Source organism: Canis lupus, chromosome 19, assembly GCF_048164855.1.
Source record: "Canis lupus baileyi chromosome 19, mCanLup2.hap1, whole genome shotgun sequence".
NCBI lineage: Eukaryota > Metazoa > Chordata > Mammalia > Carnivora > Canidae > Canis > Canis lupus.
In genome coordinates this window covers 20,965,470-20,981,481 of record NC_132856.1, presented here as the reverse complement: position 1 = coordinate 20,981,481, position 16,012 = coordinate 20,965,470, and the positions used below count along the sequence as shown (strand labels likewise).

The 16,012-nt window shown below is 41.1% G+C and overlaps 1 protein-coding gene and 1 long non-coding RNA gene across 2 annotated transcripts in view; one reads left to right on the top strand and one right to left on the bottom strand.

The window, feature by feature from the left end:
* The first annotated feature begins 2,887 nt into the window (after nucleotides 1–2,887).
* Nucleotides 2,888–8,337, top strand: LOC140609977 (uncharacterized). The gene is made up of 2 exons (XR_012011750.1): nucleotides 2,888–3,346; nucleotides 3,559–8,337. It is a non-coding gene; the product is annotated as an uncharacterized lncRNA (long non-coding RNA).
* The window catches only part of SHQ1 (SHQ1, H/ACA ribonucleoprotein assembly factor), a 101,859-nt gene continuing 92,941 nt past the window's right edge, over nucleotides 7,095–16,012 (bottom strand). Inside the window, exon 11 of the mRNA XM_072785377.1 lies at nucleotides 7,095–8,531. Coding sequence (XP_072641478.1) covers nucleotides 7,979–8,531 — 553 coding nt within the window. The 3' untranslated portion in view covers nucleotides 7,095–7,978. The remainder of the gene's footprint in view (nucleotides 8,532–16,012) is intronic.

Here is a 16,012-nt window from a genome sequence, read left to right as displayed (position 1 = left end):
CTGGTCTCCTCTTTGGTTTCATGGGAAAGATCCCCCACCCCCACCCCCCCGCCCCAACACACACACAGGCACTTGTGGGGCAAAGTGTGTCTGAGCTGAGCTCCTTTGTAAAAATCAGAGGCTCATTCCAGAGTAGTTGGGATAAGAGGAGTGTCTTCAGTGGGTCCTCTGGGAAGCAAAAGCCCCAAGAAAGGATTACAAGTGCAACCTCTTTTGCTTCAAGTGCGTAAGAAAGGAGCAGGAGAGGAGAGCCCAGGGCAGGGAGGAGGATCAGCACTTGCAGGGAGGGGGGGAAGACTGGGCAGGGAGACCCCACACAGCTAACTCTGCAAGCTCAGAAAGTCTGGAAGGACAAGAGGGAGCCTGGAGCAAAGAGCCTGTGGGAAGGATCCAACACTGGGCAGGAATGGCCCTGTTTTAGCACCTGGCTGTGGCGGTCAGTGGTAGGAGCAGCCTGGAGAGAGTGTGGCCTCCAAGTGAACACTGTATCTCCTTCATGAAGCTGTCAGCTCATCTTGGAGAGAGCTGAGTAGTGCACTGCCATGGCTACCTCCAGCTCCATGGGTGGCCACACGACTGAGACAAAACCAACCGAACATTCCATTTTATTGGCCAACTGGGAATGATTCTAAATTTACCTAAATGGATCCAATCAGACAATCTGAGGACATTTGCTGGAGATGCTGGACCAAAGATAATCTCTTTTCTGATGGATGTTAACAAGAAAGGAGATAGCTGCTGGGGGCTGCTGGAAGCCACCTCAGGACATGCAAGGTGGCAAAATTGGGACGAAATCAACACTTGGGGATAGTAGAACAGAGAAACCACAAGAAACAGGGCTTTGGTCACATCACTGGGCGGCTGGGGTAAGCCTCTCCTGAAATCCATTCTGTGGCCAGACTTCTCAGTTCATGAACTAGTAAACCCTCATTACTGTTTGAAACAGTTTGGTCAATTTTCCTGTTATTTATAAGAAAGGCCTCCAGTTTGATCAGCGATATGGGAAACAGATGCCCTCTGAACTCCACAAGTAAGAACAATCATAGTGTCAAGTCTAATGGAATTGAGATTCATTAAATAGTGATACGGGGATCCCAGGCTGCTCTGGGATTCAGAGCAGATATGTTTGAATCTTCATTTCAGAGAGGAATGTGGTTTAACTCCACATATGTACATCCTTGGGTGCCCCACCACTCTTTTCCTTGACCAGCTGGTGTCTTCACCCTGTTCTTGGTATTCTCTCCACTATGTTGATTCTTCTAATTCATATTTCTTCTCCTTCCTGAGTTTGTAGGACTGACTCCAGGCCTAGTTGTGACTTAATGTATTTCTCACCCTCTGTAACCACTGCCAAGGGCCTATTGTGCTCTGTAATTCACCATGCAAATTTCTGAGGACACAAATCTGATTATTCCAGCTCTTGCCTATTTAGACACTGTCTGCAGAGGAGGCTGGGTATCTCTTTCTTTAGAATTTCTCAGATGGTCCAAGTATGCTGCCAGAATTGTAGAACCCATGGTTTAGTAAAGCTTTCCAGGTCAGAAGCCCCAGCCTGCCCTTGGGTCAAGTTCAACCCCAATGCAGTCAGCTAAGAGCAGAGCTCCAGTGGCAGGTCTGAGCCTAGAGAAGAACTAAAGTGGAGACAGGCCTTGCTTGACATGCTTAAAACAAGAGAGGCCTCACATAGACTTTGGCACAAGGCAGTGGCTCAACATGTGATGGCTGTTAGTAAAGTCTAGTCTCATCTCTAATTCAAAGGTGTACTGTTTCTAAAATACACTAGGCAGCTGCTGTACCTCAGCTGAGGAAGAGCTGCTGAGAAGACACCTAGACAAGATGGACATCCATGCTTGGCAAATACACTGCAGGACAGGAAAATTCTGATGAATCCAACTCTGATTCTCAAGGAAAAGAGTTTTTCCTAAAGCTAATAAATGTCCAGTTTAGAAGACAGACTTTTATTCTGACATGTCTTTTTACTTTTTTGATGTTAACATGCTTTTATGAAAGAAAGTGGAATTTCAGTGGAATACTAGGTGGGTGAGGATACCTATACAGGGACCCTTGAACAACATGGGTTTGAAGTACACATTTCCACGAATACACAGATTTTTTTTTCAATTAATACAGTACCGTAAATATATTTTCCTTATGATTTTAAAAGAGATTCTATCTATCTATTATTTATTTAGAGAAAGAGTGTGGGAGCAGGGGCAGGGGCAGAGGAGAGAGCGAAATCTCAAGCAGACACTTCGCTGAAGCGCAGCCCAATGCAGGGCTCGATCTCATTATCCTGAGATCGTGACCTGGGCTGAAATCTAGAGTTGGATGCTTAACTGAGCCACCCACGTGCCCCTCACTTCCTTATGATTTTATTTTTTTTTAAATTTTTATTTATTTATTTTTTTTGTTTTTTTCCTTATGATTTTAATAACATTTTCTCTTACTTTATCATAAGAACACAGTCTATATTACATGTAACATACAAAATATGTTTTTAACTATGTTTTGTAAAGCTTCTGGTCAACAGCAGGCTAATAGTTAAGTTTTGGGAAGTCAAAAGTTATTATATGTGCATTTTTAACCCCTAACCTCTGTCTTGTTCAAGGGTCAACTGTATATGCAAAATTAAATGTTGGCAGCTTTATGTCAGGAGCCCTCTGCATTCCACAGTGGTTTGTTTTCCACTAATTTTAATTTTGCAGAAGTCTCAACATAGGAACTCTGGAACCCACTGCTCTATAGCATAGCCTCACAGAAATCACACATCCCCACTCTGATCCCTTAGCTGTCCCTTAATTCAAGGCTCTTCCAGCAGGACCTGGCCCCAATCCAGCGGGAGTTCAGAGGACGAAAATAACTTCCAGCCGGGAAGAATGAAGGCTCAATGAGGCCTTGAAGAATGGGTGAAATGTATGTCCACCTATGCAAAGTAACAGGGAGAAGAGAAAGCAATGCATGAGCAAATATGTCAACGTGGGAAAACATAGAGCATAAACACAGTAAATATTTAACTACATACTGTGGGAGAGGCTGTCTGAGAGGCACTGGATTGCCAGAGAGCTACTGTATTCGGGGGGTGGTTCTGGGCTGCTGGTCGAACTGCTGGCACTTCAGGCCGGAAGCCGGCTGCTTCTTCCCCTGAATGCTCACTCCAAGGAGAGCAGTTGGGAAATGTCTCCCCGGAAAGAACTTGAAAGACGACAGCATACTACCGCCATCACTTAAAATCCCGGAGACAGAGCCTAGCTGGACTGAAGTTTGCTTGGCAAACTCCCTGCCTGCAGCGCCCCTGAGATGAAAGCAGAGCGGAGAGTAGAGCCTCCTAGCAGGATTCTTCTTGGAGGTAAATCCTTTCTGGTCGGGTTTCTTTTCTTTTTTCTTTTTTTCAAGTGCTCAGGCATGCAATTCCACATTCATCCTTTTCCTCTCGCTTATCTTTTCATGACTTTGGAGAGCAGTCTTCCTTATCTAGGAAACAAATGGCCTCCACGGAGAACTCAAAACAGCCAAGTCATTTATCTGTCTGACATGTGTTTCCCTGTTTGTTTTCTCCAGCCTTGAGACAAGAGTTGTGTCAACTGTGGATGGCTGTGCCCCAGTCACTTGAGAGGTATGAATCAATTTCCAGCTGCATTTATCACTTGCTGCCTTAAATCAAGTCTAATCAATGCTTCCTTCATTTGGTATGGATTGAAACTATATATAACACGCTCGGAGAACGGCCGGCACAGGGAGCAGATCACAAACAAGAATTCCATCGGGGATTTAGACGGAACGATGTTAAGGAAACATTTGCAGTTTTTGATTCGCTTTAATAGAGATGCCTGACCAAACAGTTAGATTTGTTTATGAAGTTTCACTTCAATCCACCTGACATGCAATGTTGTTACATGACAGATCAGCTGATACAAGGGGGCTCTGGCATCTTCAAATATTTTACAATACATTATGCAGATTCAGTATCTGATTGAGTAAGGTTTTATTCCTCTATCGTCTTTAACTCACTTCTGTTTTCTTTTAGTGGTGTTTGTCACCGCTGACTACATGGGTCAATTTCTAGTTATAATAAAAATCTCTTTGTAACAAAATAGAGGAACCCCCTCTGATTAAAAAAAAAAACACACTTTTTAAATGAAGTCTTACAACGGAGAAAACTTGGTTCTCCCTCTCTCCTCCTCCCATCCCCCGTTCTTTGTAATAGAATTTGATCCACACAACCAAAGTGGATTTTCCACTAGCAGGTGTGAAAACCGCCCCCCAGCTGTTCAACTAAGAAAGTGGTAGGGAGCAGCCCTGGCTCATTTGTAAATTAATCTTGTGCCAGTGAAAGATGATATCAGCATAGTTACTGGCACCTGAAACCCATCATGCCCATGGCAAAGCCCTGGATTATTCTTCCAGGGTAATGGCAGAGGAGAGACAGAACACAGAAAAATAGGTCAATGATAATGCGAACCCAGAAGATGCAGTGCTGTGATTCATTGACATAATTAATATTTCTGTCTAATCTGCTGAACTGTGTAGACTTTTACCACTGGCATGCCTCTGAAGCGATTAACACGGCTGACTCATTTTCACGGTGCCGGCTCCCCCAGTGACCTGTTGTCAGGTAGCTGAACAGAACCCTGTTTCAGCTCTGGGGAAGTCAGGGAAGAGTAATAAACCCTTATGTTGGTTTAATACTTTCCAGTTCATAAAGTATTTTGAACATACAGTCTCATCACCCTTTAAAACAAGCAAGAAAATAGTTCTATTCCCATTTTCAAAAGGAAGGCGTAGGTTTGGAGGTTGGTGTACCTTGCTTGTGGGGCTGCTCACACCTGAGCTCCAGCTCTGGAACTCACCTCCTCACCTCATCAACCCCAAAGTCTAACTTCTTCCCACTGAGCTACAACCAGTCGCTGAGGTCCCCTCCCGCTCTTTTGCCAACATATTTTTTTCTCCCATCTCACCTGGGGCTCTTGGGAAACTCACATGATTACTGGAGATCCCTAGAGTTGCTTGGCAGGTTGTTGAATTCGAAAAAAAAAAAAAATCAAATAAAAGGCAGCACCTTTGGACTTGTTTTGGGTTACAGACGTGGTGCAATCTTAAACAAAGGGTAATGTGATATCACAAAGCTTTAACCCTCTGTGAATAAAGAGAAGGTTAAAAAAAAAAAAAAAACCCACAGCACACATAGAGCCAAAATTAAGGCACCCACTCATATTGTCTTTGATACTCCTGAGAGTTGTTTCATGAGTTCCTTTGCTTTGAGATGTCCAGGAAGGATCATGTTTGCTTATTCTTTTAGGAAGGGAGTAACAGGTTTTTCCACCCATGGCAAGCTTCACAGAGGTAGATCCTGTGTAGATTCCTAAGTAAAGACAGAGTTGGTAAAAGGAAGAGTTTCCACGGCTTTATTAGACAAGAGTGTATCTTGCTGAACTTGACGTTAGAAGTGGATGAGGGGAGTAACAGATAATGCATTTTCAAACTGGCTTCAGGTAATGTGCCACTGAGAAGAAATGCATTTTCAATGGTCATAGGGATTTTGAAGCTCTCCAGGGAGTCTGAGAAAAGTCCTGAACACATTCCGACAAAGCAGTTACAGTGTTCAGGAGTTAACATGCGTGTCAAATGGCACAGTCACCCCAACTATCCCGTTAATACAAACTGAAATTTATATTGGAAATACAAATACTGGCAACCTATATAAACCTAGAGTAAAAGGGAGCATACCCTTGAAATAAAAATGCTACTGAGATTAATACATATCAGATTTCATTTCATTTCCTCCCTAGAGCAAATTGGTTTATTTCATTTGTTCATTCATTCAGCAAATATTTATGTAGCACTGAGAATATGGCACTGATGATTCAGTGGTAACCAGATACGACACAGAACCCGCTCCCTGGGAGCTTACGTTCAAGTGGGAAAATTCACATTTAAAATATTAATGGAGACTTACGCTTCCAATCAAGATGGCATAATAAAGACCAGATTTACTCTCCCACCCAACATAACCAAAAAAGAAAAACAGGAATAGTATACATAACAATGGTTTTCAAGACACTGGATGTCAGGCAACGTAAGACAGTGATCCTGAGGGGTGAGAGACACACATAGTGAGCTGCATCATCACCTGACCTACTGCTCTGACCCACTGTCCAAGCTGCACGAGGAGGGACTCCAGTGGACTCCAGAGTTCAGGAGACAGAGCTGAGGACAAGGGGAGAACCAAGCAGCCAGCATTTGCAGGACAGAAGGCCAAATTATCTGGAGAGGGCCCCTCTACTACTCATGAGAGTACTTACTGATGAGAACATGTCATCTTGGGAAAGTACCATCTGAAAGCATTAGTGGGAACAGTGCTCACTCAGCATTCACACAGGTGCCTATTTCTATCACCCACCCAGACTGGAAAATCTGTAATTCCCAGGGCATGGGAAAATCTTTCCTTAATATCAGGAAATAGTTCATCCTAGACTGAACACTGTTCTAGACCTGCCTAAGAAATTACACATGCAAGACGTACAAGGATCAAACTATTTCCAAGAAACTTAACTGCATCCCCAAACAAAGCTGAAGAATTTAAGAACACATATTCAACAAAGTGAAATTTACAATGCATGGCACCCAATCAAAGATTACATGGCATGTAAAGATGACTCATAATGAGGATTTGTATCCAGAATTTATAAAGAACTCTCAAACTCAAAAATAAGAAAACAAGCAACCCAGCTTAAAAAATAAAATGGCAAGAGATTTGAAAAGACACTTCACCAAAGATTTGTGGAGGACGAACAAGTGTATGAAAAGATGCTCACCAACAGAAGTCTTAAAACATGCAAATTAAAACCACAGTGAGATACCACCTCACTCCTATTAAAATGGTAAAAACGGATCACAGTGATGATAAGAATGTGCAAGACATGGAGCACTCATTCACTACCGGTGGAAATGTGAACTGGTATAGCCATGTTGGGACACAGTTTGGCAGTTTCTTAAATTGTTAAACATACACCTACCATACGGCTCAGCCATTCCACTACTGGATATTTACCTAAGAGAAATGCAAGCATATGTCCACACAAAGACTTGCACACAAATGTTCATAACAGCTTTATTTGTGACAGCCAAAAGCTGGAAACAACCCAAATGTCCATCAGTAGGTGGATGGAAAAATCTATCTAATCAGATACTAATCAGATACGGAAAAAAACAAAAAGCTTTTAAAAAAAGCCCTCTTGAACACATACTGCATCGACAAATCTGAAAATAATTATAGTGAGTGAAATAAGCCTAATTTTTAAGAGGGTACATATTACACAATTCAATTATATTAAATCCTAGGAGATGCAAACTAATGTACAGTGTCAGAGCAAATCAGTGCTTGCTGGGGAATGGAGGAGTGGGTGGTATGTTGGGGTAGGGGAGCAGGATAATAAAGGGGGATGAGGACACTTGGAAATGATGGGTAAGTACAGAATCTTGGCGGCAGTGATAATTTCATTTTTGTGCATACAGATGTCAACACTTACCACACTGTACACTTTAAATACATGCAGTTTACTGTATGTCAAGTATACCTGGGTGAGGCTCCTAAAATATTAATGGGGGGTAGGAGAGGTGGCTAGGGATGCCTGGCTGGCTGGTAAAACATGTGACTCAAGGTTGTGAGTTCAAGCCCCACTTTGGGTATAGATAGAGGTTACTTAAAAATAAAATCTGAAGAAAAAACATATTGATGAGCTCTACATTCTAGGGATTCCAGCTGAACTGTTATTTCATCTTCAATATTAATGACATTTTGGTAAAAATACTTTAAAACTTTATTTTATAAAGTTGTACTAAGGAACCAACAGGTATCAACATCAGCTCACTGAAAAACAGTGTTGTATACACTAAGAAGGACGACAAAGTGAAAATGAAGAATTATCATTCAGTGAAGAAAACCAAATCTGACATAATTCTCAATAGTGGAGAAAACCACTCAGAGTCTGTCACTTGGTGTCTGCCCATTGACTCTGCCCTGCACGCAGCTGTGGCTTCCAGCAGCAGAGTCTTCGGGTTCAGAAACTTGAACTGTTGAGTTCAGTTGCTCTCTGAGCTCCTCTATCAGCGGCCGGGACCCTCCAAGAGCACAGGAGGAGGCAGGTGGCTTGCCCGGACTACCACCAGATGTCCCGATGGCTGAGTTTCTGCACACCCCACTGTCATCAATAAGCAGGGCACTGCCTGCCTCAAAAGAGGGACCTCGTGAGGGATCTACGGTCTCAGATTTACTACCCGTGAGCTCCCCTTGCTCGGAGTCCAAGCCTTCGGTTTCAGATTCGCTGGTGCTGTCTGATTCCTCTGAATCACTTGCCTCGGGACTGGAGGAAGGTGTCTGCTGCCTGGAAATGGAGCGGGCTGCTTTTAATGCTGTTTCTTCCTCCTGCACAAGAAAAGCTGCAGCTTCCAGTTCTTCCAGTTCCAGTCCCAGCTGGGCCTTTGTCAGGGATGCTTCCTTTAAGGCTTCTGCAAGAGCTGCCAACTTGCTGGACCTCGAAAGCCATTTTAAGAAGAAATATTAGGACCATTCATTACCTGGCCCAAGAACACAACAGGGCACAGAACTTAAATTAACAAAATAAAGTCAGAGCCATACTTCACGTGACATACCAAGATAAATCCTGAAATATATAAAAGATATAAATGTAAAAAAAAAAAAAAAACCCCAAAGATGAAGCAAATCAAGTATTACAAGGAAATGTAGAAGAATCCCTTTATGACCCTAGAATGAGGAAGCCCTTTCTAACTAGGACTCAAAATCCAGAAGCCACACAAAAAAGGGAAAGATTGACAAATTAAAAACAAAACAAAACAAAATAAAACAAAACTTCTGTAAGACAAGAAACCAAAAAAATCATCATAAAGTCAAAAGACTAATGCAAAATTGAGAAAAATACTGGCAACTCATGTCATAGAGCAAGGCCTAATCCCCCCAGAGTTCTTAAAAATGGATATAACAATTCATCAGAAAAAAGACATAAGCAGACAATTCTCACAAAAGGAAATATAAATGCCTCTTAAACATAAGAAAGTATATTCAACTCCAGTCAAATACGAGAAATACAAACTAAAGTCACAGTAAGATACATTTTTCATTTATCATAGTGGCAAAAATCCAAACATTCGATAGCACGGCTAGCAAGGCTGTGGGGGAAAAGGCAACTCCCTACACTGCTGCTGAGAAATTAAACAGGTCCGACCCCTGTGAAGGAGAAGTTGGCAAGAACTTACAAAATTGAAAATGTACATACTCTTGACCCAGCAATACCGCATCTGAAAATTAAAGACATATGCTATAGGACAGAGGCCCAAGGTTATTTACTCTGGCATTGTTTTTAATACCCCAAAATGGGAAACAAACAAATGCCCACCATTATGGGACTGGTTAAATAAGTTATGGCCTCTTCATGCAAAGGGAGAGAGTCTACGGCTGCTTAAGGAACAAAGCTCTTCATGGGCTAACCCAGATATACTGTCTAATAGCAACAACAAAAGGCATGCCATATGTGTGTGCTACCTTTTAGGTTAAAAAAGGAGAAAGAAATATAAGCACATCTATTTGCTTGTATACTTATCAATAAACTCTAGAAAGCTATAGAAAACACTAACTTATATGGGGGGATAGTGAGGACTGGAAAGGTGGGAGGTGATGGTAAGAGGGAGGCTTTTCACTGCATATTATTTTTTAAACTCTGTGAATGTAATACCTATTTAAAAATTTTAAATATACAAAAACTAAAATGCAATACCATAGAGAGCAGCATGAAGCACTTTTTATTTTTATTAGAAAATCATTTCATGTTATATCAGAGGATATTCTACATTTGTAACATTACATTATAATAAATAATCTTTTTAATTAACTTGGATACATTAGTTGTTTTCCTTTTGTTATGAAAGAAGCAATGAAAAGTATACTTACTGCAGGTGTCCAAAAACTGTCTTTCCTCTCCCATAGAAGAAAATCTAAAGTGACAACTGAAAAAGGTGGCAGTGTGTGAAAATGGTCAGCATGCTGATATGGCTTCTATGTTTCTCTAAGTCCAAAGGTGAAATGAGTGTACTAAACATTTAGAGGCTTTGACACAAACCTGATGAGGGTGAGTTCATAAGATAAATTCACTTGTAAAAGAGCAGTCCATCCCATAATATTGAGAAAATAAGGCTTAATTTCACTGAGCCTGAAGTGACTGGTGGAGCAATGGGAACTAGTGAACAAAGATGGTATTTTTCACATAAATGCGCCTAGATGTGTCTGAGACCCTTTGGTCACAGAATATGTGGTGTAATGACTTTGTGCAGGGATGATCTGTCCCTGCTGCTGCCTCTCCAAAAGTGCAGTCAGGACCCAGAATCTCTACTGCAGTCAGTGTCCAAGGGCGGGTGCAAGGTACAGGAAGCTGGGTGAATGGCCACAGGCAATGGCCATCACGGAGAGCAACTTTCTCATATGCAAGGAAACCCCTGAGTGTGTGCTGGAATTCCCAGAGATTAGAAAAAGGAAGGTGGCTAGGGTGGAGAGAAAAACTAGGATAAGATCTGCTGAAGTAAGCTTATGATTAACCAACAAGTGATAAACTCTGGAGATGCTCTTGCCAGTCTGAGAACTCTCTAGGAGCACAGAATGAGAGGGTTGCCACGTAATTTACGTCCATGTCTAAGGCAGTTGTAGACAATGTCCAAACAACATGTATTTTGAAATTCTGATGACCCCTGGTAAAGAATTTGGTCTGAGTTAGTGGACCAGTTTGAAACATCTCTGCCCTAAAGCCCTGTCAGCCTAGGACCTAGGTCACTGCCATCTTTTCCACTGAAGCAGGCCCTCTCTGGGTAATAAACCACAGCTTTAATAGATAAAGAGCAAGGAACCTATCTATTTAAATAAATATTTAAAATACAAGCTCTTACGTCAGTGACCATACACCTCACATTCTTATTAGCCATGACACATTCTTTCGACAATCTATGAAAGATGACGTTCCACAAACACTTGCTCCAAATGACAACCTCCTCACAGGTCAGTTTCATTTTTGTCCACATTGCAGATAACAAAACAGGCCTGGAGGGGTAAGAGACTTCCTGCTGAAGTTTACACAGCTAACCAGGGGCAGTCGAAACCAGACTCCCATGCCTTGGGGCTCTAGTGTACTCCCTCCTCCACCATACCCACAAATATCCAGGCTCTGAAAAGTTTCCCATCCTGAGACCACATTCTTCACTTCTCCCCAGTTGGAGCTCCATTCAATGTCTTCCCAATGAGCAAGTTCTGACCGACACGAGCACAGAAGTCTGCAAACACTGTTGGCTTTCGCTTAGCAAACTTCAGTGAAGTGTACATCTGAGCCTTAATCACAGTTTTGGAATGGGAAGAACACATCTGACTTATTTTTATGGATACAGTGAAGGGAGTCGGTATGTCAACTCTCTGGTTGAACTATCTGGATCCTTGTTATTATTGTCTACTACACTGTATCTGTCATGTATAACAGAACAAATTTGGAATTTCAAAGCCTCTTACCTGTAATCCTAGCTCTTTTCAGACACAGCAGAGCCCACACACGTGAGACTAAATAGGATCTACTTTAACAGGCAAAATAGTGGCTCAGATAAGCCATGTGATCCTAACAGGATTTGTGCCTATTACTAGGTACTGTGAATTTATCCTTCAGGTTGTTTCTTACTTTAAGTACTATATTATGTTTAAACGACCTGTTTATATAAAATATGTAAAAAAATGGGGGTGCCTGGTGGTACAGTCAGTTAAGCATGCAACTCTTAGTTTCAGCTCAGGTCATGATCTCAGGGTTGTGAGATTGAGCCTCAAGTTAGGCTCCATGCTCAGCACAGTCTGCTTGAGGTACTCTCTCCCTCTGCCCCTCCCACTTGTGCTCTCTTTCTCTTGCTCTCTGAAATAAATCTTTTTTTTAAAAAAATAAGTATGTAAAAAATGAATTTTATGTTCTTTTTGATTTTTTAACATTCTGATTCATCTCTTTTTCTTAGCAGTCTCACTTTTCCTACGTCAAGCTGGCTAGTTTCCTAAATTAATATTAAAGTTGTGATAGAGGGGTACCTGGGTGGCTCAGTTGGTTAAGTGTCTGCTTTCGGCTCAAGTTATGCACAGTCTTGGGATCAAGCCCCACATCAAGCTCCCTAGTCAGCAGGATGTCTGCTTCTCCTTCTCCTCCTAACTCTCTGTTGCTATCTCTGTCTCTCTCAAATAAATAAAATCTCTTTAAAAAATTAAGTTGTGATAGAAACCTTAAGTTTATGAAAGAGGCATTCTGAATTCTCCCCTAAAGAATGCTAGGATAAAAAGAAATTAAAATTTTCAAAACATAATTGATGTAGAATGTGACCTAATAATCCAAGGAATGAAAGTTGGGTTTGTTTCTATTCAATTATTTTATGCAGATAACTTAGCGATCATTGCTTGCAATAAAAGAAACCTATTCATTAAGCCATGAAAAGGAGCCTTTTTGTTCTTTCAACCACTGTTACAATTAGAGTTGGTTCTAAGTCTGCCACTCCTTGTAAATTGTAGAACCTAACTCTGCAATGGCCCTTTCCGTTTCAGAAAGCACCTCATTTAATGTAGTTAGTGGTTTTTCACTGTCACACTCAAAACAGGCCAGCTAGTTCATGTCAAAAAGCTTTGTCCAGTGACATTAGTTACCCAGAATGCTTACAAAAACCAGGTACATTTAGATACAAAGCAATGAATACATTGAGTTACGAGTTGTACTTAAAATATATATTTTATGTCTAAGTGAAGAGCACCTACTTGTTAAGAATGTATTCAATCAAGAGTGAAGAGATTCATCCTTTAAAGGAGACATGACAACTGGATCACAGTAATGCCAAATTTTAATAAAATACTGAAAACAGGTTTACCTTAGAAAGTTTTTGGAAACGTAATCCTACCACGTAACTTTTTAAAAAGTCTTCATTCTGTTTGTATATGTGAAATAATATCCTATTTGGAGGATTTTTTTTAAGTTAAAAACTGCTCTTTGATAAGTTACAGTAAATACAACTACCATGAAAGAGTAACAGTAACAGCTGGACGTGCATGTCTTTACCATGGCTAAGCTAATATAAAATTTCCTCAATTACTTTATATTTTGGTGAATGAGTTACAGTGGGGCGGTAGGGAGGGGGATTGCATGGCCTTATGAAACAGCCAAAACAAAGTGCAAAAGGAGCCCTAAAATGTAGGAAAACGTGGGTATAAACAGAAAGCATACATCCTGTTTCTTGTTGTAGAGTTTTGTCTCCAACTATCAATCAACTTTTCACCACTTCCTGCAATAGCAGATCTACTATAAATCTCGTAGTAACTGACTAGGTTTCATTTCCTCTGCCAAAACCCACTAACCTGCCAGGCATGACATACTGACACTAGAGCCAGCAACTGATAATGTAAGACAGGGCGCCAGTGAGGCAATTCAACAAACATTTCATACTGGATGATGGAATACACTGACTTGGCCTTTTAATTTCAAAGGACACACACACACACACACACACACACACACACACACACCAAGTTCTGTCTGGGACAAACAAGTACAGCATCTTTCTTTATAAAGGGTATTGATGATAATGGCACATGATCATAATTCCTGCCTCTTGAGAAGAACCAGTTCCAAACTTCAAAATCCCCTGCCCAAAACACATTCACATAGCCTGATTTAAAAGATAATGCATGGGGATTCCTGGGTGGCTCAGCAGTTTGGCGCCTGCCTTTGGCCCAGGGTGCGATCCTGGAGTCCCGGGATCGAGTCCCACGTCAGGCTCCTGGCATGGAGCCTGTTTCTCCCTCTGTCTCTCTCTCTCTCTCTGTCATAAATGAGTAAGTAAAAAAATAAAATAAATAAATAAATAAATAAATAAAAGATAATGTGTTAGCTCTAAGTAGAAGTTGCTGGTCACAGTCTCTTCTTGAAAGGTGCCATGAAACACAAGGGCTGATTGATGCACAGATGAGAAGAATTGTGTGCTGTTATAGTGTACTAGTGAAAACTGCCTCCAGCTCATTCACAGAAACAATCTATTTCTTTAAACAAGAAGCTACTTCTTTAATATAGAAAATACTGCAAGTTATTCAAGCCATATTGAGTTTGGGCCAGTGAAATCACTTTTCACCCTATTTCTAACTTGACGTAATACCTCTGTGGGCCTGCAAATTAGCATGTCGTCTACAGAGTAGCAGAATAATTTTCTGACAACTCCCTATACTAGCTTCCTAGGGCATAATAAACTACCCCAAACTGATTCTTAAAACAATGGAAATTTCTTTCCTGACAGTTCTAGAGGCTAGATGTCCCTTCTGAGGCTCTGAGGGAGAAACCTGTCCCCCATGCCTCTCTCTCTTCCCTCTTGTGTTGCTGGTGACCCTGGGCATTCCTTGGCTTGTAGACCTATCACTCCAAATTCTGCCTCTGTCATCACACAGCACTCTTCCTGTGGGTCTGCTTCTTCACATTTTATCTTCCCTCTGGAGTGTCTGTCTCTTTGCCTCTCCTTACAAGGATCCCAGTCATAATGGACTAAGGGCCCACCTTACTCCAGCATGACCTTCTCCAATCAATTCCATCTGCAGTAACCCTATTTCCAAATAAGGTCAAAGTTTCAGGTTCTGGGAATTCTGAGGTGATACTCTCCAACATACTACACCTCTCACAGCTAAAGCAAATAGACAGTGGAGATGCTCATTAATGGAAGATAAATTAAGACCAAAAAAGGTCCCTTAAAGTAAATCAAACTAAAAGGCCAAATTTTAATAATAAATAGTAACAAAAAAAAAGGTTAAGATCTCAACTAATTACCAACTACACAAAAAAGTTCATAAAATATCTAATGACTTAATATGTAGGTTATGACTGTAACTATGTACCATTTCTCTTGAACAAAGAATGAACCAAATATTATGTTTGTAACTGTTCTAACGAAATTACAGTATAGTGCTATATGACATTCATCACTTTAGGTCAGTCTTTTAGAGCAAATCAGAGAACAAATAATCACCATGACATCATCAGTTTTCTCAAGGGTCTTCCAATCACATGACACTCAAATGATTCCTTTGGCATTTAAAGACTTCTCACTAATGTCACTATTATTGTAGAGTTTTCTTCTTCAACTATTAACTAATCCCACACTTCTAAACCTCAACATCAGTGGGTGTGTGTGTGTGGCTCAAGCACAGTTCCTGTATCACTTTCACCACCCACCCTTCTGAAGTCCTTGATCTTTTGCTGACTCTGCAATTTATCTGCACTGTATAGTATCAAAGATCAGTAAGAAGTCAAACAACAAAAACACCGGCTGAATAGGTAGGTAGGATGCTAGGAAGGAAATGATATGCTAGAATGGGGACTAAATTTATTGGGTGGTCTGATCATTAGTGAATATTTCTGTGTTCTACCATCACTTCCCTTTGTAACTGTAAGCACAGAAATTCGAATAATGAATATTCAGAAATAAGGACCCCCCCCAGCATGACATACATATGTAGCTGCACTAGCTACACCTGCACACATGCGCGCACACACACATGCACATTTCTAGAGCAAAGTAAATGACTTTATATTTTAAAAAATTGCTATGATAATCCCATATATGGAAGAGCATGCCTCAGGTAGGTGAGTGGAGGTTTACCCAAATCCAGAGAGGCTACTATTTATTTCACCACTGATACCCATATAAGAAATGGAAGGGTGAAGGTGATAAACAGATTAAGAAAGGTACAATGTTCATAAAGAACTGTTTGACAGAAACAGACTCAATCCCTCCCTGAAATGGTTTTGCATTTATGCCAGACTGAATCAGATTAGCAGAGATGGAAATGTGAACACATCAACTTGCTACCTTTCCCTCTACTCCCCCTGCACCCCAGAAGAACTGCTTTTGCTGAAATGTGCTTCACGATAATCCTCCACACTGGGGTTCAGAGTCGATTTCAAAATCA